The 26,700-nt window shown below is 35.0% G+C and overlaps 1 protein-coding gene across 1 annotated transcript; it reads right to left on the bottom strand.

Annotated features, from left to right (window-relative positions):
* Positions 1-549: 549 nt before the first annotated feature.
* Positions 550-22,917, bottom strand: LOC106869758 (collagen alpha-6(VI) chain). The gene is made up of 7 exons (XM_014915623.3): positions 22,821-22,917; positions 19,399-19,429; positions 18,408-18,553; positions 10,195-10,633; positions 6,915-6,944; positions 2,353-2,940; positions 550-1,358 (listed from the first exon to the last, which is right to left on the bottom strand). The coding sequence occupies exons 1-7, from the start codon at positions 22,851-22,853 to the stop codon at positions 811-813; spliced, it is 1,815 nt and encodes a 604-aa protein (XP_014771109.1). The 5' UTR covers positions 22,854-22,917; the 3' UTR covers positions 550-810.
* Positions 22,918-26,700: the final 3,783 nt, after the last annotated feature.

Here is a 26,700-nt window from a genome sequence, read left to right as displayed (position 1 = left end):
GTCGAAGGAAGAATTAACAGGGGAAAAAAACGTCTAACCTATGTTGATAAATTGCTTCAGGACAGGGGAATGGCAAATGTTGATAATTAATAACATGCATGGGGGGGGGGGGGGCATGATGGACGGCGTGCCCCTGTGAAATCACTGAAGCGCCCGGGCTGACAGCCAAACTTTACATAGACATGTTTTCAAATATTGCACATAATTAAGTAAAGTCTGAGATTCCATATGCTTCATTAGATATTCTATTTTTCAGTATAACGTTTATAGCGTTTCAATTTAAGTTTAACCTTTATCACGTTGTCATTCACAATTGTTTTCTTCTTAAGAATTCGTATTAAGAACATTTTTAATAATTGTCGATTTTGTATTTTTGTCAGTAAAGAAAACAATATGTTAAACTCCTCGTAAATACAGATTACTTTTGTTGCTACTGTATTTTTCCGTATTTTATTCCAAACCATCGGGGTATAGTTGAATGACAGTATTCAGAAATGTATGATCTTTACATGAAAAGTTGAAGCAAGTTAATAACAAAAACAATAGTTATTACATTACATTGGTATATTTTTATTCAATTATAGAATTTTATGCTCTTAGTTGTTATAACTGTTAGAAGTTTATGCTTAAAAGTCTAAAACTTAACATTAAGTTTAAAATGAAGCGCTGAGATGTATTGTAAGATACAGAAATAAATTTATTTCTCAAACGCGTGATAATGCTATAAATAGCGTGATCAGGATAAATTATCCATATAATGCAGAAAAATACGTATTTTTCTGCATTATATGGATAATTAAGTTTAAAGTATTAAGATAATTCAACATCTCTAGCTTTAACGCAAAAATATTCGGCGAATTTATGATAAAACTTCGAAAGTAAAACTTCATATGACGGTATGAAGATAATATGGCTTGAAGGAACAGCTTCGATGTCCTTAAAATTCATCTTTGTTCCAATTGCCACAATGTAAATTTCCATGTTTTTGCGAGCTAACTCAGCTAGCAACTTAAGGTTATCTAAAGGCATGGATTCATCAACAAATACGAGATTTACTCTTCGATTCAAGGACTTTGAATATTCAAAATTGTTTAATTTTTCGAATATTGTATAAAGTGGTTTATTTTTATATTTCATGATTTGTTGCTGGACTTTCTGATTACTATCTTCGTACTTAAATGAAATATCCTGTAAATATGGGCACCTATCAAAAACCATTCCGAATCTGAATTTTTCACGGATTGACTTTCTTCCAGTAATATCATCAAGAGCTTTGAGAATGTATGTTGTTTTTCTATGTCCCAAATAGTTGTTGCTTAGAGCAAATACAAAATCGCTAATTTTGGTTGATTTGCAATCTGTAAAAGTAAAAAAAAAAAGAAGTTTAAATAGATACTGAAATACTGTAATACAGGAAATACAGTGCAATTTCTATACATATATTTTAGTAGACTACTAACATTATTCAATTCTGACACAAAGCTAGGTGATATTAATCGTTTTCCTATATCGATTGGATATCAAAAAATATTTTATAGATTGGTCAGTTCAAAGTCAACTAACTGAACATTTCTTTTCATTTACTTCTTTTAGACATTAACTGGAAAAGGGAATTTCTTCCATTGTTCTGACTTTTACGTTGCATTTCATGAACATAATGCTACGTGTTACGGACACATCCTTTTCTAAATAACCAATCGTAATTGATATCTGAATTCCGATTCCTTTATAATATGTTTTTATATTTCACAGAATATATCGAATCCATGGGTACAGTATTTGCTGCGAAATACATATATGCACAGTATACTTTTGATTCGCCTATTTTAAGTCGTTAATTCTACTGAAACAGACATGAATTGCCACATACTTTTCAGTTTAATATATTTGTAAGAGGCCCATATGTTTTGCCAGACAACTTCACTAGTACATATTTTACCAACCACAATAAATGAAAACCATTTTTGCATGAAGCAGTTCAATAGTACATATTTCATTGTCTTCAGAAGTATGAGAGGCAATATTGAGCTCGGCTAGAAATATTACGTTTCATTCCTTCCCGAAGAAGACGAGAAACAGCACCACTTTATTCTACTGAAAGACACTATGATAGTGTCCAATGTAACATGATAAATGTAAATTTCTACACAATGGTTAAGTGATTCACACTTTCTTAGCGACTATAAATGTTTTTGATTTTTAAAATCTAGTTTCAAGTTAATTCATATAATCTCAACTCTAGATGTTAAACTTCAATACAATATAATCATATAATATAACCAACTATGATACAATCTAATGTAATCCATTGAAAAGCTAGTTATCATATGTAGATAAAAATGATTTACTGACACTCTTGATCCCTTGGTATATTTTCAGCAATTTTTGTGCATGTTTTATTGCTTAGAAATTTCACTTTATTCGACAGCTGGTCCATGTTCACAAATTTCAAAACAAATTCTTCCGAAGGATTACTGGATATTGCATTCAATTCGTCTTGATCAACAAACGGCCCGACTCCAACAGCAAAAATAACTACACCATTTTCTTTGAGTTTTTGAGCCTCTGTTATTGTGAAGGTTTTTTGAAGTGATTGTCCATCAGTAAATATAATCAAAAAACGGTTTCTACTAGATTTTTCATTATATGTTTCAGTTCTAACTTTGTTCAAAGCAACGCCAGTATTCGTTCCGCCTCTTAGGTACTGAACACTTCTGATTTTATTAATAATAGTTGACTTTTCATCTCCATTTTTCAAATCTATGACTGGTTTGTAAGTGTTGCTAAATAATGATAACCCGACACGCACTTTATCAGAGCCAATGCTATAGGTATCTATGATATCTTCCACAGCATTCAGCTGCTTTTTAAAATCAACTTCAAGGATACTAGACGACGAATCAAGAAGAAAAAACACATCAGCAGATATATTTTTGCACCCTAGAAATAAAATAAAATTTATAGATTAATATTAAGAATGATTTCCTTTTAAGAATATCAAATAATATTAATTAAATATTTTGTTTTTTCTTTCTTGCTTTATATCCTAACCATTTTAATTAGCAAGAGGGTCGATTTGCGTATGAAGATGTATTTATAAACGAAATAAAATTCATTGATACACCAATTCTATGACACTAATCCATCATTCCATCATAACAGGTACTGACATATGCTTCTTATCTGTAAATTGGTGTGTTTAAGTGAAGAGAAAAAAAGGATCCCAGCGCGAGAACTTTCGATCTTAGAAATATGTGAACCAAGAAAAATACTTAACATTAAGAGTGACACCAAATAATTACATCACCGTATATTTATGTAGACCCAATATAGACCCAAATACTATATGTCTAAACAAATGACAGATGGTCACAGTTGGAACATTGGGTCAAATGCACATTTGATTTGAGATAAGGTAGGATAAAATAACAATAACTAATTGTAAAAAACTACTGAACGGATTTAGATACATTAGAGTTGACTGAGGAGTACTGTACATTAACCCTAGTGCTTGTCTGATACTTAATCTATGTCGACCCCGAATGGAGGAAAAGTAAAGTTGATCTTGCCCGGATTTGAACGCTGAACACCGAAAATCAGCACACTTAGACAGCGCTCTAACAACTGTCAATTTACCGCATTATGTATTCAGCTATAATGAATGGAAAAATTTCAAACAGAATCTCTACAACTCAGCCGATTCCTATTCGATTTATTAAGGTATCCTTTCTCTCATTTATAATCAAGTTGTTATCGATCAAAGGATATGAATAAATATATTTCTATGGTAAATATTTTATACTTTACTTTATAGAGAGCATTTCCTATCTCCGAGTCTCCTTCATATTTTTTAACTAATTTTCTTTTTACATCAATTACTAGCTTTAAACAGTGACTGTGATTGTTGCATGTCTATTCATTCACACTCTCTTACCAGTCTCTAGAATTTTACAATAATATACATGTGACATACCATCATAGGTAGTGTAACATTTAATATTGGTTGCAAATTTTGGCATAAGGCTATCGGCAGGTTCGGGGGAGGGGTAAGTTGATTACATCAACCCCAATACTCAACCTGTACTCATTTTATCGACCCCGAGAGGATGAAAGGTAAAGTCGATCTCGGGGGAATTTGAACACGCTAAGCATTTTTCCCGGCGTAATAACGATTCTGCTAGTTTGTTGCCTTATGTAACATCTAATATCAATATAGATATATATACACGCATGTTCACACATGCACGTGCACATATGCATAAATACATACACTCTTCCAAGCAGAATAATAAAAAAGAAGAAAAAATATTTTTACATGGTAAATAGCTTTAAATTTATTCTCAGTTGATACTTAATTGATTCCGGTTTTGTAAAATGTAACATCGGAATTTAAACTTGAAATATGGGTGACCAAGCTAAATATTTTAATCGTATTTATTTATTACTGTACTCTACAAACATTTTATGTACTATACATACTACTACAACTAATTTCTTATTCAAGAACTAGGCTCAGATGGATGAAAGGTAAAGCCACACTCAGTGGGATAAAGAAATAAAACAAATGCCCTTGTCCGGCGTTCTAACGATTTTGCCAGTTCAGCAGTCAAATAATTCTAGATGAAGAATTACGTAACACAGAAATCAAAGCAGGGCCAAAACATAAGAGAAATAAAGGTATTTTTGAGAAGAATTAACAATGAACAGATCGCTGCGGATGACACTGCTCAAAACAAAATGTGCACCACATGGACAATCATAGACAGAAATAGAAATATAAGTATCTCAGACGGCAAAATAATAAATAAATAAATAAATAAGTAAATAGATAAATAAAAATGAACAAATGGAAAACTGAAAGGGAGAAGTTTCGAGCGAGACAGCTACACACAAAGTGCTGGCAAAAAATATGCAATGATTTATTGAAAGAAACAAAAGGAAAACCTGAATCCCCGCTGGGAATAAATCATTCCCCCCCCCCCAAATAAATAGAGAACAAAATCCAAAACTAAAGATCCATTAAGATCCTTACAGAGGATACATGTTTAACTGAAAATAAGCAATTTCCAGAAGAACAAAGAAAAGATGCTGCATAAGGCTTATCATAACTGTAAAGAGATTTGTTGAAAAAAAAATAACCACAAATGAAAAGTGTGGAAAAAGAAGGATCTGATCGTGGCATGGACTGATTACCAGAATGCTTTCGACAGTGTCCCTGACCGTGGGTTCAAGAAACATCAGGCATGAGTAGCATCACTAAAAGGCAAAGTATATCAAACATGTCATGAAAACATTTCTATTACAAGAGGAAATTTCTTTTCTCTCTCCCCACCATTTTTCTACCCAATGTTAACAGCTTTAACCAACATTCCGGACCAGACCGGACTCAGATACATATACTTTAGGCAAGCAATCAACCAACTTTTGTATATAGGCAACCTCGATTTGTACGCCGCAGGTGATAAACAGTTGGACATAATGTTGCAGAAAGTACAGGAATTAATAGAGAAATACATTTGAAATTTGGTTTAGGAAAATGTGGCAACTGAACCTTAAAGAGGAATTTATTTTATAATAAGCACTAATATTTTAAGACATGCTTTAAAAGACATATTTTAAGACACTTTATATTTCCGTCTCGTTGGCTTGCTGCAATGCTTTCTGTACTGAAGCGACACGTTCAACTTCCTGCAACTGTTTCCTTGGTTAGATGTCCTACCTAAGTTATCCTTACAAAATATTGATAAAAGCAGCGATATAAATATGCTTCACCTTGTAAGTAATATATCTAAGTACGATCAAGATGTTGTTTCGATTTGTCCAAAGTCCATATTGGTGGATTTGGAAACTCCATTCGATATCTTTCAGATACTTGATGTCACTAGAATGTTGGCCATTTTTCAGGAGGATAGAAATTCCATGGATACTTCTTGAGTGTTATGTTAAGAGCAGATGCTATCCTAATCCCCAAAGATCGTCAATAATAAAGCTTTTCCAAAACATAGGTGCCACAGTATTCAATACAGCCACTCGAACTAATGCAGCACGCACAGAGCTGTCATGTTGCACTTTGCAAACCTTAGTTTTACCGAAGAATATCATACTTAAAACATGCCCCAGTCCACACACTTTTACATGCACACCAGGGAGCAATGAAATGAGTTGTGAAAGAGAAAATAATAACTGATTGTTCTAGGGGATTTTTTTTTCTTACAAAAATTTCCCCGTTTAAGTCAGGACGTTACTTCTGCAAAAAAAAAAAAAAAAGAAACAAGACAAAAACATATACCCAATCTGCAGGAAAAATCTATATTCCGGTGTTTACATTTGATAGAATTTTAATTTGAATTATGTAAAGTTACTTAATTTCCTTTTCCATGAAAAATTACTTCAATTTTTCTCTTTGCAAGGCGGCGAGCTGGCAGAAACGTTAGCACGTCGGGCGAAATGCTTAGCACTATTTCGTCTGTCTTTACGTTGTAAGTTCAAATTCCGCCGAGGTCGACTTTACCTTTCATCTTTTCGGAGTCGGTAAATTAAGTACCAGTTGCGTACTGGTCCGATCTAATCGACTGGCCCCTCCCCCCAAATTTCAGGCTTTGTACCTAGAGTAGAAAAGAATTTTCTCTCTTTGTATAAATTATTCATCGCCTCAAGGTTGCTTTTTCGAACAATTACGAAAGTATGAATGAACAGACGAAAAGATGTGTTACTGCTTTGTTGCAAGTGTTGTTTTGTAGCTTGTTTTCGCCACCGGCCATAAGCTCTGTATTCTCCATAGCGTTGCATAGCGGGTATTGGAGTTCAAGCTTACTGACTTTGTGCTATAGAGGGAGTTTCTGTTAAAAAAATAACATTATAAAATTGAAGGACTCAAAAGAAAAGCAGAGAAGCAAATATTCCATGAACTGTACCTTTCTCATTATTGAGCACAATTTCAGAATCTGAAATAGATAAAATAGTACCGTTAAGATATATAAAGGTAACTCATATTCTCGATACATGTAAAGATGATTCATACTTTTGACACTTGCAATTTAAATATGTATAATTCTCTATTATTCTCTATTATTGAACAATAAAGGCACCAGCAGAAATCATGTCAGCCTTATCGGTTTTATCGATAATAAAATAATGAAAATAATCGTGGTGATTATTGTTGAACCTAATATAAACTGCTAATTTGAAAACTTAAAACCGTATTTGTGAAATTATGCAATAAAACAGCTTTTAAATGGTAAATATCAAATGTAATACGATCCAAACCGAAATTAACGAAGTGAAAAACCCCATATTTTTTATTTGTTGTCTTAGAAGAAGGATAATGCCCAATACCCCTTTCAGGATCATTGACATTGAAAAGGAAGAGCATATTCTTAGAACTTTCTCAAATGACTGTAGCAGTATTGACATCGTTTTAGATGACTCAAGTCTTCGATATAAAGCAGAGTGTACGGTGAGCTCAATGCCGGGAGAGGCAAGCCTATGCCGTTCGGTAGCATGGGGTCGATGGACCCACGGATAAACCGCTTAAATTGCGAGTGTCTGGCTTGGTCTAGGTCTGTAGGTTTAGCAACAACTGAGACGTGGTGGTAAGCAGAGTAGCCAGTATTACCCGGAAAAGAGCCGAGAAGAAGCTATCCTTGAAGGGTCAGGCAAAGGTGGTGAACACATATTTCCTTCGTCACTAATTGTCACCAAACCGTCAAACATTACACCAGTTCGCATCTGATGAAACTGGAGTCTCTGCTCTTTCACTTTTTTGTGGAAGAATCGCATTCCACTAGTGAAGCGGTTCATTTGTAGCCAACACCCGTGCATGCGGGTCTGAGTGTGCCGTGGCTAGTGATTTGTAGACAGGTGCTCAGGTTATGACATCTCCGGCAATGTCTGATACGTTTTCCCAGTTTGTCTCTTTGACAAAGCCGCAGTTTAGGACTAAGCAAAGACCAAAGAGGGGGTTTGGCATTTGAAATGCTATCAATCGCTCACAGCCCTATACCAATTAGGCAATGTGTTCGGCAGAAATTTCTAACTGGCGTTCTATAGGTAATTAGTGGCAGGCAAAAGCGATGTCGCTTTCGGGGAAAGTTTGGGGGTCGACGAAAATAAACTGGTTGCTTTGTTCTGCAGGACTTTCAGTTCTAGGCTTATGCATAATTTCCAGAAGTATTATGCTTAATAGTGCTACTGGTAGTATTCCCAGTTCGAAGTAAACACTACAGGCACGGTAGTGCCGTCAACCAAATCTGTCTGCGATGCGCATAGAGTGACCAAACCATTCTGCACGTATTTCTATAGTGTCCGAGCATTGCTGACTTGTGGAGTTAATGCCAAACAGCTGCTGTTCGGTTATCAGCTGAGTCCTGCTTGGCCTTCATTTGTCTGCGAAAAGCAAGCAGTTTTTATCTCAGGTGGCCTTGGCGAAAATGATTGTGTAGTGGAAAAGTTAAAAGGGCTGAAGATAGACACCTTTCTCTAAGCGAAACTCAAATTTTTCAAACTTCAATTATAAAGCGAAATGAATTGGCAAGTACTGCGTTCCAGAAAATTAATTGAAAAGTGAATAAGAGCGGAGAGCAGGGTTCGAGTTAACACAACTGCTCAGAGCGTCGCTTTTAAAATTAGTGAACAGCTTGGAAAGAATGGTTGCTTTATTGGTGGAGGCGCCCATGCTTTTTTGTCTGATTTCCATGGGCAGCTCTTGAAAGTCTCTTTCAGTTTGGGAATTTTCCTTGTCTAAAATTTTATGTTTTTTTGTTTCATTTACTTGCAACCCCTACCTCTATTTTGCAGCAATGTCTTTGTAATGTCCACGTTTTGGTGTGAGCCCTAGTGGTTAATGAAGATAATAATAATAATAATAATAATAATAATAATAATAATAATAATAATAATAATAATAATAATAATAATAATGATAATAATAATGTTAGTACCTAACAACTATGAAGGAAAAGAAGAAACAACAAAAGCCGTAAAACAACTAAAATCCAAACTAAAACTGGAGGGCAAATACTGGGTTAAACTAAACAGAAAAGAAATAGACAAAGCAAAATCCCAACAGTGGCTGAGAAGCTTAGGACTCAAAGCAGAGACTGAAGGATTTTTAATTGCAACACAAAATCAAAGCCTTCCCACCAGAATTCATCAAAAGTATGTAATGAAAAAAAAAATACAAGTAAATTCAGAATATGTGGAGATGGACAAGAAACAATAAACCGTATTGTCTCTGGCTGCCCAGTCCTGGCTAAGAAGGAATATATTCCTTAAGGGGGCTTTGTCTATGTCTTATTTGTTGAGTTTAATCCAGTATTTGCCATGAAGGGGCTTTTCTTACCATCGTTTTATCATGATCCGTTGCTGTTCTAGTTTTAGTCTGGATTTCATTTATTTTACAGATTTTGTTGTTTGTTATTTTTCTTCATAATCTTTTGCTTTGTTCGTGTTTTGTGGCTATTTGTATTAATTTTCCTCGCTTCTGAAATAGGTATTTCTGTAATCCTATGGTAGTTATTTTGTAATAGTTTCGTAGCTGTATAAGGACTGTACCACCTTCGATGCGTTGTATATATAACCTTCCTATGTCAGATTTTGGGCGGTGCATCCTAAATCCTGTCATTATTTTTCTTGTTTTCCTGTCTATTTTGATTAGTTCACTTATAGTCCATTTAAGAATATTGTAGCTGTAACTATTACTATTATTTCTCTTTATCACATGTCTTGTTAGAGCTTCCTGGAGTCTTACATGCGTAGCTGGCTTGCTACCTGCAGCCTACAGTACTATGCTATCCATTCTTTTCAGCTATCTAATACTTTCCTGATTATTCTGGCCGTGCCAAGGAGGCAAACCTTTTGTAACAGTTCTACTGGGTACTCTATTCCAATTTGCTTTATATTCCTCTTGATGCCTTCTGATAATGTTTCCAAGGATCCAACAATAATTAGCACTATCTTCATCTTCTTCATTTTCCATAGTCGGATTATTTCATTCTTAACAGGGTTGTATTTATCTATCTTTTCGCCTTCCTTCTCGACAAATCGTGGGTCTATTATTATTATCATTATTATTATTATTATTATTATTATTATTATTATTATTATTATTATTATTATTATTATTTATGTGATGGGAAACATATTTCACCTATTTGCATGTATCTATTACATAAATAGTTAACTTTTAATACTTACTATTCGTGCATGAAACTTTGAATATGTCTCTTTTTTCATCGATTAAAGCGCTAAAATTGGATACATGAAAGTAATGGCTTGCTTTGGGTTGACTGGCAATTCCTTTCAATTCTTCGTCGTTGGTTTCGTTTCCAATTCCAATAGCAAACAATTCTATATTAGCATCTCGGCATTGTTTAGCAGCTAATTGGGTTTTCTTCACCTCTTGTGAAATTCCATCAGTTAGAATGAATGCGATATGTCTGACATTTTTTCTGGCACCCCTTTCAGTTGTAAACATGGTACTGGTTAGTAAATTCAAAGCCGAAGCGATTCTAGTATTTTTATGTTCTTGGGAAACTTGTAATACTCTCTCTTTCAATTTAAGTTTGTCATCAAACTCCGATAGATAGATACTAGGTTCTGCATTTTTACTGAAGTTTACAACACCAATTCTCACCTGAAATATATCAGTAAGAAATATCACATATATCACATAAATACTGAAGCATTATCTAGATGGTCAATCTGCTTGCATATTATACACACACACACACACACACACACACACACACACACACACACACACACACACACACACGCACACACACACACACACACACACACACACACACACACACACACACACACACACACACACACACACACACACACACACACTCACACAGTCTCTCTTATTCCTTTCTGTTGAAGAGCATAAGATTGAAACGTGAAAGACTTTCATTTTCCTGAGCGTCAAACTAATACACTTGCTTGTTGATACACCTATCTTTGCCTTTTGTTGTTTTTTTTAATTTCAACTATATATATATATATATATATATATATATATATATAAAGAATATGAGGGGTTTAGCTCACTAGTGATCTAAACGAATAGGTATGCTGGGTAAGTTAGTCGACCATTAGGTTCCAACATCACAGTTATGGCTGGATCTAGGGATCCTTGTCAGGGTTCCGTTATTTCATGTATATATATTAGAGGAAATCAAAATCAAGGCAGAAGGAGTATCTGAAGTCATTTAGAATAATTTAATTAAGGTAAGGTGAATTTGATGTCTTACAACTGTTTCTGGGATGCCCCAAGAGGTTCGTTAGCGTATCCGTGTACTGGGTATTCTGTCATCAGAGACATGGTATGAATATTTTCGACGGGGAAAATTTACAGTTTACAAGGAATAACATTCACAGTTTATAAGGAATAAAACAGAAGAATGAAGTAGTTAAAGAATAAAGAGTAAAAGTAGGTAAAAGAATATAGGCAGGAGAATAATGTTCACAACTCATCTTTTTCCAGAGGATATGGATGTTGGTCGGTACTTCCATGAAGGTAAAGATTTTTAGTTAAGTTCCCAGATAAATCTAAGCAATATTTTGGCAGTGTACACACACACACATATATATATATATGGTGGTTGTCTACTCCTCATGCAGAGTATGACCACCTCCTGTACCTACACCTTAGATCCATCACGGTGTCTGATGTGGCTTTTTAAACCAGGCAATGGTTTAGAGAGAGAGGGGGGGGAGAAAGGAAGAAAGAGAGAGAGAGAGAAAGAGGGAGAAATATTATTGAGTTAGAAAACAGAGAAGTCTAGTGGATACAAACTAATCTATTGATTAATTAACATAATTACCTACAACTGTTTCATTTCACAAACAAAATTAGTTACAAATCACGTATAAATATATAATTTTGCATTTCATATACATTGTAACGAAAATCATCAGGGTGTACAAATGACAATACAAAAATTACATTATAATCCGTTTGAAATACTCAGAGTATATAGTCATGTTTATTATGTGTGTATGAATGTGTGTGCATGTATGCGTTAAAATTATTAGTTTTATTTTTGATTCAATAATAATAATAATAATAATAATAATCATAATAATAATAATAATCATAATAATCATAATAATAATAATAATCTTTTACTCTTTTACTTGTTTCAGTCATTTGACTGCGGTCATGCTGGAGCACCACCTTTAGTCGAGCAAATCGACCCCAGGACTTATTCTTTGTAAGCCTAGTACTTATTCTATCGGTCTCTTTTTGCCGAACCGCTAAGTTACGAGGACGTAAATACACCAGCATCGGTTGTCAAGCGATGTTGGGGTGGGGTGGGGGTGGAACAAATACAGACACACAAACATATATACACACACACACACACACACACACATATATATATATATATATATATATATATATATATATATATATATATATATATATATATATATTTATATATATACATATATACGACGGGCTTCTTTCAGTTGCCGTCTACCAAATCCACTCACAAGGTTTTGGTCGGCCCGAGGCTATAGTAGAAGACACTTGCCCAAGGTACCACGCAGTGGGACTGAACCCGGAACCATGTGGTTGGTAAACAAGCTACTTACTACACAACCACTCCTGCGCCTATGTAATAATAATAATTCTTTCTTTAATTCTTTTATTTGTTTCAGTCATTGACTGCGGCCATGCTGGAGCACCGCCTTTAGTCGAACAAATCGACACCAGGACTTATTCTTTGTAAGAATAAGTCCTGCGCCTATAATAATAATAATAATAATAATAATAATAATAATAATAATAATGGTAATAATAAATAATGGGTTATAGTATATAAAAGTAAAGTAACATAATGAATAAAAGAAAGTAAAAGTGAAATAAAGTTTATGTTCATGGAATAAAAAAATTGAAGTGAAACAAAATTTATACTCATGTTTGTATACGTGTGTGCGTATATATGCTTACGTACACACACACACACACACACACACACACACACACACATATATATATATATATATATACACATAACAAGTATGAATGTTAATAATTTAAACATCAATATGCATGTGTATTGGTATATATGTTCATTTCTAAGTTACTTCTTTAGGTATATAAATGAATGTATATATGAGGAAAAATAAAATGAAGATAAAATAAAAATAATAAATAAAAATAAAACGAATATATAATAAAATAAAGTAGAAATAAAATGAAATAAAGTAAATAAAATAGAATGTACGAAAGTGAAATAAATTGAGATAAAATTTCATCTCTGTTTTCTAACTCGATGATAATATTTGATATTTTACGATATTTCATATGATATATTCAATGAAGAAATATCTCTTCAAAATATATTAAATCAGTGTATCTTGGATAAAAAATAACCCTATACGAGGTTTAAATATCCTCGTTGTGACTATATACACACACACATATATATATATATGTGTGTGTGTGTGTGTGTGTGTGTGTGTGTGTACATATATCAATGAAGCTACACAAAGAAGATAGCCTCTATGCAGCATAAAAGCTATTGGGAAAGACTCAAGAGATGAAGACTCTATTCCTTAGAGCGTAGACGAGAAAGATATGCCATAATATACATCTGGAAGATCCTCGAAGGTATTGTCCCAGACTTTGGCATCGAAAGTTACACAAATAAAAGAACTGGACGCCATTGCATAGTGCCAAGGACTCCAAATTTGCCATCAAGATGTAGGACAAGATACTGCAATAGCCTGGGCTTCAAAGGTCCACAGCTCTTCAATATCCTCCCGAAGGACCTGAGAGACCTGCATGCGGTGGATGTAGGTGTCTTCAAGAAAAGGCTGGACCTCTTCCTGTCAGGTGTCCCAGATGAACCAACTTCACGGCAGGAGGCGCAGATGAGAGCAGCTGCATCAAACTCTCTCATGCACCAAATGTCAATTCCTGAAGTAAAATTCGTGAAGTAAAATTGTGTAGCAACACAAAATGGCGGTGCCCCAGCATGGCCACAGCTCATGAGCTGAAACTGGATAAAAAAAAAAAATGTGCATGTATATATGCATGCATGCATGTATGTATGCATGTGTGTATGTGTATGTGTGTGTGTGCGTATGCATGTTTATTTCGAACAAACAACACCCAATTACTTTATTCCTATAGAGTTTATTTATTCCTATTTATTCCTATGTGTTCCGTTCTTTCTGTTGATTGCAGGAGTTTCCACAGTCGAGTAGCACGCAGTTGTCTCGTTCCATCAAAGATTGTGGTTACGTTGCCACTCAGACTCTTCAAATAGCTTTTATTTTTGGCCACGAGTTCCAACAAACAATGCAGTCTTCGTGTTTCGCGTTGAAGAAATGGTCGAAAGCTAGTCTCGCCGCTAAGATATCGGTTGCAATGCTTTTAATAATCGCCTCTACTAGATTGATAGCTAACTCCTCTTCCAGTCTATTCCTCTCTATCGTTAGCTCCTTGCTGAATGTTATCGATTCTGGTTTAATTTTTCTCTTCAGGTTTCCTCATCACCGGTTATTGATGATTTTCATCATCAAATGCCGCTTAAGTAATACGCTAGTCCGATGTAGGTAGTCATTGTTCACCGGCATAGATATACTCGACATCTAATAACCTTTCTGTGATTCCTTTGTAAGTTGCCATACAGATAATATTTTTGTGGATTTTAAAATCTGTATACGTTCCACACTATCTTTATTCGATATAGATACGATCTGCATGACCAGCTGTGGTTGATCCTTGCCCAGACTGGCACATCTGTGAAATGCTGTCAGTGTCCCTGAGACAGTTGGAAACCTTTAATCAAGTTTTGGAGGGCTTCTTCTATGTGCTAGAAACACACAAACCGCCGTCTTTGTAAAATACATTAGTACTAGATACACCTTTGACCTGAAGATAACTTAGATTCTCTCCTGATCTTCTTGGATCAGGGGTTCCATTCCTTTCCCACTCAGTTCTCTTTAGGTTGCTTGTGCATGTCTAATAGTTGAGTCTCCTTTTCAATGTCGGACAATATGCTATTTACAAGCAGCAGATTTTATTTCTGGCAGCACGGCTACAAACTTCACTTTTGCTATGCGTTCATCAAGATACAAAGATATCAGGATTCGTTTTTGAGAAAGACTTTGAAGTGGTTTCTGGTCTCATCTCCGAGGAGAGTCTCACGTTGATTGTAACGTAGTGCCTGACATGAATGATGGGAGTTCTTTGATTCAGAAAAAATTTGAAGTACCGGTACACTTGGTCTTGGATTCATCTTTCCACCCTTTTACTTTTAAGCTCATGCAATAGTATTTTACCGTTTTCCTCTAAGTTTGTTCTATAATATATTCTGTTATCTTGAGAGCCACTCTTCACTCTACTTTTGTTACAAAGTTTCCCAATTTAAAATTTTTTCTGATACCTTTGAAGCATTTGCAAAAGACCCAGTTTTGTACACACTAAGGCTTGGCACACTGATGATGTGAATGAGTATGGTGGTAGTGATGTCTTTGGTAGTACGAGAGCTGAATTTTTCTGAGACTGGTGTTGATATTTCTGTTGTTACTGTTGATTGCAATAGTTGTGTTTGTTGTTGATGCTACTTTTGTCATTCTTATCAGGAGTGGTGCATGTGGAAGTGGCGACGACAGGAAAGATATCATCGTCCATTCTTTTGTTTTGTTGTTGTTGTTGTTATTGTTTCCACCTTTCGCATTGGCGTTGCAGGTGGCGCCCTGGCTTCAACCACCATTAAGATGGGGAAAAGTCGTTAAGAATGCTATTTTAAACACTATTTTCTTCCCTCCAGTGTTCTGTCGAGAATTTCGATGCCATGTTTTGATTTTAAAAAAAATAACAAATTCTATCATGAAGAACGAAAATAAAACGGAACTGGTCAGTTCCTCAGCATTGTGATCAGTTTGGCAACATTACAGAACGAAGGCGTTAGAAGGTAGACTTTTTAAACAGTTAACACAAGCAAAACCTACAAACAGTTTTGAAGGAGTGTCACACCGATAGAAATTAAAATAAAACAATAGCAACAACAACAACAACAACAACATGAACAACAACGACAACAACAACAACAATAGCAACAACAACAATAATAATAACTTCAAACTTTGGCACAAGGCCAGCAATTTTAGAGAGGTTAAGTCGATTACATCGGTCCCAGTGCTTGACTGGTACTTATTTCATCGACCTCGGATGGATGAAAGATAAAGTCGACATGTCATCAGGACGTAAAAACAGAAGAAATGCTACTAAGCATTTCGTACAGTGTGCTAGCGATTCCGCCAGCTCGTTGCCTTAATAATGTTAATTCTAATAATTCTAATGATGATGATCCTTTCTGCTGCCAACTCAAGACCTGGAATTTTGGGGGGAGGGGGCTTGACTGGTACTTAATTTATCTCCCCCTCGCCCGAAATGATGAAAGGCAAAGTCAACCACGATGGAACTCACACCATAAAAACGGAAGTGATGCCGCTAATAATTTCTCCCGGTATGGTGACGGCTCTGTCAGCTCACCGCCTTACTACTACTACTACTACTACTACTACTACTACTACTACTACTACTACTTCTTCTTCTTCTTCTTCTTCTTCTTCTTCTTCTTCTTCTTCTTCTTCTTCTTCTTCTTCTGTCCGTTGGTGCCTTTGAGCGGCACATCGGGCAGTCAGTAATCGTCAATTGTCTCCGTCTCTGGCTAACCGTCATGTTTCTTCCCAAGTTCAGTCAGTATAGGTCTTCTTTCAAGGCACTATTCTATGTCTTCCTTGGTCGGCCTCTTTTTCTCTTACTTTCCAGTGGCATCCAGCTCATGGCTGTTTTGACATTTTGACAAGCCTCTCCACTGCAACAGACCGGAGATTTGAATGAACAATGGAATATGTTCAAAAGTGCTTTAACCAAAATCACAAGAACCACAATCGGACAGAGAAGAGGGACAGACCGGGAAAGATGGATCACACCATATACATGGCAATTGACTGACTACTACTACTACTACTACTACTACTACTACTACTACTACTACTACTACTACTACTACTACTACAACAAATAATAATAATAATGATAATAAATGCCCGGATGCAGTACCAGGCAGTGGCTCTCATGGCTTCTGATCTTAATTGATTGGAAATGTTATCATGTACATTTTGTCTTGGTATAAAAGATGGGCTACAGCAAATATTCTGCTCAATACCACAGATTTGCTTGTCAGTTGTTTCATCTTGACCAGTTGAGCATGTCCCTTGGTGGCTGACGATACGTGCGTCTCTGATCATGAGCAGAAGTAGTGGGGGAGCATCATAGCCATGTGTTGAGAGGAATTCTTTGGGGTCTGAATAATTCACCTTTGAAAACATGGGTGTTTTGCTCAACATCCTTAAACAAACTTTATTCAGGGACCTTTTGAGCGGGATGGGCTACTCGATCTGAAGAAAATTCTAACTGGGCCCCACCTGCGAGGTCATGCGCTGTTTATCTTGATATGAGATCACCATGTCGCGCACATATGTTTGTGATGCATGTGCCTGGTGTACTCTTATCAGACGGGTAGTCATGATTGGTATACTGGTCTTCGTATATTTTACCCCAGTGTCACTTCGATGGCATGCACTGCTCTCTCACTCAATAATGATAATAATGATAATAATAATAATGATAATAATAATAATAATAATAATAATAATAATAATAATAATAATAATAATAATAATAATAATAATAATGCCCTGATGCAGTATCCGGCAGTGGCTCTCATGGTTTCTGATCTGAACTGATTGGAAATGTTCTCATGTACATTGTTTTGTCTTGGTATAAAAGATGGGCTACAGCAAATATTCTGCTCAATACCACAGATTTGCTTGTCAGTTGTTTCACCTTAAACAGTTGAGCATGTCCCTTGGTGGCTGACGACATGTGCATCTCTGATCATGAGCAGAAGTAGTGGGGAGCATCATAGCCATGTATTGAAAGGAATTCTTTGGGGCTTGAATAATTCACCTTTGGAAGCATGGGTGTTTCGTTCAACATCCTTAAACAATCTTTGTTTGGGGACCTTGTGAGCAGGATGGGCTACTGAACCTGAAGAAAATTCTAACTGGGCCCCACCCTTGAGTGTCATTTTGGGAAAGGGTATAGTCGATCACATCGACCTAAGTGCGTAACTGATACTTATTTCATCGACCCCGAAAGGATGAAAGGCAAAATCGACCTCGGCGGAATTTGAACTCAGTACGTAAAGACAGACGAAATACCGCTAAGCATTTCGCCCGGCGTGCTAACGTTTCTTCCAGCTCACCACATTAATAATAATAATAATAATAATAATAATAATAATAATAATAATAATAATAATAATAATAATAATAATAATAATAATAATAATAATAATAATAATAATTACCTCATTTTCTCCAATATCAATTTGATCTATGAAATAATTAACAAACTCTAATTGTTTCCTGAAATCAGGTGGCCAAATGCTACTTGAACCGTCGAGTACGAATACAATATCTGCTTTCTCTTCAAAGCATTTAAAATCAGGGATATCTGGAAAAACATTATTATATTTAGTTATCTCTGTAGATAAATTTAAAATTATATCAGCTTTTTTAAAATAGGTAATATACTAATGACATTCAGCTAACTCTTTTACATGTGCAAATGTACAGGTACTTCAATAGCTTCATACAGGTAGAGCAGTCCTATCAAATATAATATTCTACAATAAAAATTATAGCTCAGGCTTATAATTGCATGGAAGCTGTAAGATCTTTTAATATAAATTATATATCGTTGAAAACTGAAATACTTAATATGAGGGGAATTTTCCGACAGGTGATATTTCAGGATCTCAGGGACAAATAAAGGGATTCCAGTGGAAATTGTTTCTAGATTAAACATTTTTTTATCCATATGCATATTTTTTATTGGATATATTTTTTATAATATTAATTTTGATAATGTTAACGCTACGTTTGTATAAAGGCTATTAACGCTATGCAATAAATTGTGTTATAAACAATATTTATTTACCCTTATCCTAAAGTGAGGGTAAAAAGGGATGATGAACAAGAAAGGGGTAGGAATCAATACAAAAAAATGGTTAAGAAATTCTAATCAAAAGCTAAATCGAAAAGAAATAGTATGTGCAGAGAATATTCTTATCGTGTTTTTTATTTTTATTCTCTTCAGTTCAGACCTGTCAGTTAGTTCAACTGACATATCTGACAGTAACTGCGTTGAACGTGCAAGCATTTTTGCCTTGCCTAATGGCATAAAACAAACGAAATGGCTACCATTGTGGGATTAAACCCTTGAGTGTCATTTTATGCAGAACTTATCTTCTGCACCATCATAATAACCTAACAATTGAATAAAAAAAATCATATTACCAATCGAACAGTGAGCCTGCATACTAATCATCTGAAATAAACAAACAAATAAACAATATATATATATATGTATATATATTCAATTAGAGGTTAAATTAACCTCGTTAAGGGATGGTATCATCCAATGAATTACTGGTTCAATACCTAATATTTATTAGGAATAATAATATTCGTAAAATAATAGGTTTATATATAAACAATAGTTTTTCATCATTCAAATGAAAAATAAGAAAATGCAGATATAACATATAATAAAGATTTACTATCAGTTTTTCTAATCTTGTATTATAGAATCATCACAGCAGACAGAAAAATGTTATTTATGGCTAATAGTGGTATATGCTTGAGTTAGGGGATTACAGTTTGTTTTAGTGGGTAAGAAATAATATGTAAAAATAATTCGGGCAATAATGGGTAAATAACTAGAGATTAAATAGTAAATTATAATGAAAAAGAGTATTATATGAATGAGGTGATGAATGAAATATTTTAGTAGGTTGTTCATAAAATTGAGAAAAACCTATATAAGATTAATATACTAACATATATTAACACCGGTCTGACATTCATCTTTTACTTCAATGTATATGTATATATATATATATATATATATATATATATATGTGTGTGTGTGTGTGTGTGTGTGTGTGTGTGTGTGTGTGTGTGTGTGTGTGTGTGTGTGTGTGGATGTATAAATACATATACCCATATATATATATATATATATATGTATATATATATATATATATATATATATATATATATATATATATATATATATATATATATATATATATATATATATATATATATATATATATATATATATATATATATATATACATATATATATATATACATATATATACATACAAAGTATAAGGGTTTAGTTCACAGGTGATCTAAACGATAAGGTACGCTAAGTAAGTACTGTAACGGATTACTAGGGTTCCAAAGTTATAACCGAGATGGCAGTTGTGGAGCCATTGCAGATTTCCGATGCAGCGAATACATAATTGTTAAAGAGGATAAAATTTAGGCAAGAGAAACACCTCAAGTCGTATACAATATTACTATTGTAAAAAATTCAAAGTCTTACGGCTGTTTCTGAGATATCCCCGAGTATGGGATATTCTGTCATCAGAGACAAATAGGGGAAAAATAGGGTAAATGAGAATGGTATATATTAATGATATGACGACATAGAGGAAGGAAGTAAAAAAATAAGGAGATGGAACGAAAGAGGGAAAAGAAGCATAAAAGTTCATAGTTCAACTTTTCAAACTTTATATATATATATATATATATATGTATATATATATATATATATATATATATATATATATATATATATATATATATATATATATATATATATATATATATATATATATATATATATATATATATATATATATGTATATATATATATATATATATATTATATATATATATATATATAAGGAGAATAACAGAAAATTACAAGGATTTAAAAATATATTTCATAGACATTTTAAACTAGAATGTGGTAGGAGGTATAGAAAGTAACAATGACTATACAGTTCGATCTATTTCTACTATGTTTATACAGCCCACACATGTTTATTTTCATAATCATATCTCTCTTTACTCTCTCTTTTACTTATTTCAGTCATTTGACTGCGGCCATGCTGGAGCACCGCCTTTTAGTCGAGCAAATCGACTCCAGGGCTTATTCTTTGGAAGCCTAGTACTTATTCTATCGGTCTCTTTTGCCGAACCGCTAAGTTACGGGGGTCGTAAATACACCAGCATCGGTTGTCAAGCGATGTTGGTGGGGGGGAGGGGCGCAAACACAGACACATAAGCATATACACACACATACATATATATATATATACATATATACGACGGGCTTCTTTCAGTTTCCGTCTATCAAATCCACTCACAAGGCTTTGGTCGGCTCGAGGCTATAGTAGAAGACACTTACCCAAGGTGCCACGCAGTGGGACTGAACCCGGAACCATGTGGTTGGCAAGCAATCTACTTACCACACAACTACTCCTTAATCACATAAATACATCTAAAAACATTAACTTATTTATCAACATGTAACTTTTTCTTTGTTTAAGACTCTATTAAGACACCATTGAATCTCATTGAATCTTTCGAACTGTCAAGTATTATAATTGAGGAAATGGGGTTTGTATGGGATTTGCGTAGGATATTAGATATTCTTTTTTAAGGAGCTCATTATTCATTTTGATATCTTGGGATGTATATTATGTGTCGGTGCTCCTTGAGTTTGTAATTACCCTTTACCGAGAAATTTGTTCGTGTGTTTGCAGCAAAATGAATTCCGCTAAAAGTACCCATGTGCTATAAACTACTAAACTCACAAACTATCCCATGAAGTTACACTCTACAACGCTTTAACATTTTCAGTTTCATCAGTTGGTAGGCTTCAGTTCTCTCAACACCTGGTTTTTCCCCTCAATTTACTACCTGCCAATGATTCCCACAACCATTTATATTTCAAAAGTGAAAGTAAAACCACTTTTGCAAAATTCAAAAATGGTCAGTGGGATGCGTTCCATCAAGAAACTGAATCAAAGTTTCCATAATTCAAGAATCGTGTATAAACAATTCAAAAGATCTATTTTGGACTATGCCAGTCGTATATGGTATCTAATCTCCCCATTGCAAAGCACACGAAAATTTGCACTACGCATCATTGCAAGTTATACATAGATAAATAATGATAAACAAAACTAAGGTACTAAAAGTGAAACACAACTGGGACATAACGATATAAGTTTCAAGACCACAATCCCTGTCGTTACGTAAAAACCTCATCGAAACCCCCATATGTATCGCTAAAAACTAATGCAACAGTACTTTAAAGACACCGTTTCTCCTGCTCAGTCCGGACGGAAAAAAACCATATAGACACACAGAAGAAGCTGCAGCAGTGGTAGGATGAACACCACCAAAGAACAATCGCAGACGAACATCAAGATGACTCTAACCGTCTGTGCTGTTGTCTTCACCAGAATCGAATGGCGTAAGGGAATTGATTGACAATGAAAACAAGTCAACATATCTAGCTGTTACATTGCACCGTGGTGATGAATCACCACAGTGCAAAATTATACAATACGTTCTTCAGTTAGGTGGAGACATGGTATAAAATGAGATGGATATCTGGACTGTGCCTCGTCGTTAGATACAGTCAGAGCTAATTTGGTCAGAGCTAATTTGGTCAGAGCTAATTTGGTCAGAGCTAACTTGAAGCTACACAAAACAACTAACAAACTAGTTCTATTACTCAAAATTTTCATTTATATTTTGAAAATAAGGATATTAAGTTCAAAGTCATTGCAGAAACTTGCAAGGAAGATGTAGAATTGACAGCAGTTAGTATTAAAAAAATATATACTCACCAAGATTAGTGTCAGTACAAAAACTCTGTACATATTGCGTCTTTTGTTACTGAGATCTTGCTGGCTCTTGTTTGCATACACATGTATGTGAATACTTGAATCATGCAGCGTGTTTATATATATATATATATGGGTTGAGTGCGCGAACACTCCACTTCCATCACGGACATACTAGTCGGAAACTTATTTTAATACTATTCGAAACTCCTAAATCCGTTTATAATGGCACATTAATACAAAGTATGCCTTCATGCGAGTAGAACGGATCTTAAGTACTCTACTTATGGGCCACTATAATGTAAACGGATTTAGGAACAATGTATATTATTGAAGTTGAATTTTCCGATTAGAATTTTGTGCTTATCAAACTAGATGGGAAGCACTAAAACAATATTAATTGCGGAAACATTTCAAGTAAACTGTTTACAATGATACAAGGTGTTCGGGCTAAATTTCAGTTTGCTTACAAGAGAGAGAGAAAACGCAGTATCCCATCCAAAAACAAAAGTAGTTTTAAAAATCTAAAATTATCAACTAGATTATGGACGGGAGATAACACCTTCCACCACAGCTTCAAACCACACCAGAACCTGGCGTATATGTTCCTCGTGTACCTGGGAAGATTTTCGAACACCTGATCGTGATCTTGGCCTCTAGTTTGACCTTGGTATTGCAGGAAGTGCAGCTGATGTCTTTCTCAACCGCGCCCCACACATACTAATCCATAGGATTACAATCGGGGGTATTAGGTAACTAGAAATTGGGGCTGGTGAAGTCGTAGAAATTCTCCCACAGCCACTCCTTTTGGGAGCCGAATCCTCCTATCACATATATGACCTTTAGCAATAATCCTCACCAGTCAAGATTTGACCAGTCCCCAGTAGTTTCATATAGTCATCTACAAAGTCCCTGTTCAAAGATGTGGGGATAGGACGTGCAGATTCATTCAGAATGCTTGCAGTGTCTCTTCTTGCTGGTCACGGCCTCGTAGTCTCCGTTGCAGCTGTCCATGTCACGTCTTTACAGTGTACACAGAACATTGAGCCATGATGTCGATACTCTGATACCCGGCGCGAATCATCATGACTGATAACTCTTTTCCAATTCATATAGCTTTTAGTCCTCTATGTCTGCTAACTTTTTCTTAACCACAACTTTAATCTTTATGCTCTCCAACGCTGTTGACAGTTCCTGAAAAATTGAGACATAAAATGTAATATCGTGTGTCTTTGTGCTTCTGTTTGTCCCGCAAAGCCGCTTGACAACCGGTGTTGGTTTGTTTACATCCCTGTATCTCAGCGGTTCAGCAAAAGAAACCGATAGAACAATAACTAGGCTTAAAACAGAAGTACTGGTGCAGATTCATTCGATTAAAAATTCTTTAAGAAGGTACTCTAGCGAGGATGCAATTTAATGAATGAAACAAGTAAAAGATAGACGATACATATAAATATACATATGCAAAAAGATGAGATACGTATGTGTGTGTGTGTGTGTGTGAGTACATAGAATAATATAAAACTGTCCAGAGGGAGATGCTTCTGCTGGTTAGAATAATGCAGATGGGAATGCGTTTGGTTTTTTAAAGCTAGATGATGAAAGCTATGAGCTTGGTTTTATAAGACCTCATTCCGGTGATCGTATTTATTCTGCTACTTGTTCCGGCCATTGGATTGCGGTTATACTGCGGCACCGCCATGAAGTGTTTAGTTGAATGAATCGGCTTCTGTACTTACTGTAAGTCTGGTGCTTAATTTATTGCACTTTGTTTTGCCGAACTGCTAAATTACAGGGATACAAATGAACCTACATCGGTTATCAACTGGTTGATGGTGGCACAAGTACAGAGACGCTCATACGCAGACAAACACATGCACACACGCACGCACACACACACACACACACACACAAGCTCACATACACACGCACAAACACACGCACAAACACACACACCTACGCACGACGGGCTCCACACAATTTCCATCTATCATATTTACTCAAAAAGCGCGGCTGTGAGGTAAGAAGCTTGCTTTTCAACCACGTAGTTCACATGTCTGGCACGCCGTTGCTGCTTCATACAAATATCTTAGACCGCATCCAAAAAAAGGACAACCCAACACTTTTCAAATTCTAGCCTACAGATGCGCCACTTTTCGGCTGCTAATCTGTGGTCCTCAGTTCTGAGAAATAGCTGGTCTCCTGCCCCGTCCACTAAGCACTCCAGTGTTGCTCATCTCTTCTTTTATCCCCCATATAAGGACTACTCTCCAATTCTTGCGTTTACCATGCATATCTTTCCTTTCTTCCTAGAATGTCGGCCTACTAGAACTCTCTCTCAGTCTATATTTTTAATCCAGCTTTCAACATACAATAATTGAAGAGGAACATGAAACGCATGAAATTCACCCGGTTTGGAGAATCTACCAAAGTCACAAAAACTGTCCCTGCTATTTCTCTGTAATTTTCTCGTGGGATATATTTAGGTTTAATGAGACAATTATTGTTATTTATATTGTGTGTAATGTTTTGAGCAAATAGTAGAGACATCCGCTTAGGATAGTGTGATAATAAATTTACATGTTGCATCTGGATGTTAAAAGTTGATTAAACATGATCCATGCTTCGAACATTAAACCTATAACTACTAAATTATCTATTCCCAGTAAAATATTTATAGATATTTTCAGTTCACGTAAGAGAAAGCAATATGATTACTCAATTAAATTTGGTAACGAAAATTAGTGTTTAAAAAAAATCATGATAACGAGCGTTCTTTCATCAATTTGGCGACAAATATAATAAATGATGTCATAGAAAGACTTCCATAGAAAATTAGTAAATTAAAAATTGAAATAGACAGATACCATAAAGAAAACATGTCCATCATTCTTATTCACAGTTTTTGTACAGCAAAACGAATTTACATCATCGTCCTGATTTGTTATTTTATTAGAAGCAAAACCAATAGAATTTCTACAAGGGGACATTTAAATTTACTTTTTTTACCAAGAATATTCATTATGCCGATAATAAAGCGCAAAGCCAATACAAACGGATATTACTTTGAAAATGAAGAAAGTAGCATTAGTTTAAGTGATCTTAATGATGAGCATGGATTGGCCAAATTTACTATCTGTTTGATTAAGAAAAGCAATGAGCATTGGTAGCCAAAGGTATATATGGGTATCATAATATTCGTGTCATGCATGCAAATGAGATGGAAGATCACTGTGAATTCAGTGAGTGTTGCATTTCATTGAGAAATCTAAGTATCTTTATAAATAACTTAAGGAAGATGCCCCTTGGACTGAAACTGATAAGGATGCAAAGCAAGTAAGATATAAAACGTGCAAGCTTTGGTTCAAGTCTTTTAAAGCATGCTTGGCGTATTCAAAGTGCTGTGAAGCATGCTGAGACTGCCAGTTCAAAGTTGCTGTAGAAAAATACCGTGTTGAATTTTGTGAGATTTTATAGGAGAGTAATTTTTGGTTTTAGCACTTTTAATTTCAATAGGGCTGTAGCCATACATTTTTGCATCAATGCCTCAGGGATTTGAACACGACGTCACATCTGTTGTAATTTTCAGGCTTTCAAAAACATAAACAATAACAGGCTTAATTTTCAATGGGCTTTTAACTAGAAGTTCTAGGTTGCCTGGAACATATTTACTGCTTGGTTGATTGATGTATTTTTCCCCACAGTAGATGGCTAACTTAAAGACAACCTTCTCGTTATAGACAATGCTTCAGCAAATCATTTAGCAACTGGGACGAAATGTCATAGGAGTCTGATGTGATCACAGTTCATTTCCTGCCTTTTCAATACCACTTCTTTGCTATAATTTATTATCAGCAATATATTGTAAATTTTGAAAGAAAAA

Source organism: Octopus bimaculoides, chromosome 4 (assembly GCF_046866305.1).
Source record: "Octopus bimaculoides isolate indiv1 chromosome 4, ASM4686630v1, whole genome shotgun sequence".
Lineage (NCBI taxonomy): Eukaryota > Metazoa > Mollusca > Cephalopoda > Octopoda > Octopodidae > Octopus > Octopus bimaculoides.
This window is presented reverse-complemented; position numbering and strand designations above follow the sequence as displayed.

What these genes read in the sequence shown, in the direction of transcription:
- LOC106869758 (XM_014915623.3), bottom strand. Translation starts at nt 22,853, where the DNA reads ATGTACAGAGTTTTTGTACTGACACTAATCTTG. An exon ending in GCAGGCTCACTGTTCGATTG is followed by an intron (nt 18,554 to 19,398) that starts GTAATATGATTT and finishes ATGTTTTTCCAG; the next exon opens with ATATCCCTGATTTTAAATGC. An exon ending in TTGATATTGGAGAAAATGAG is followed by an intron (nt 10,634 to 18,407) that starts GTAATTATTATT and finishes GATATATTTCAG; the next exon opens with GTGAGAATTGGTGTTGTAAA.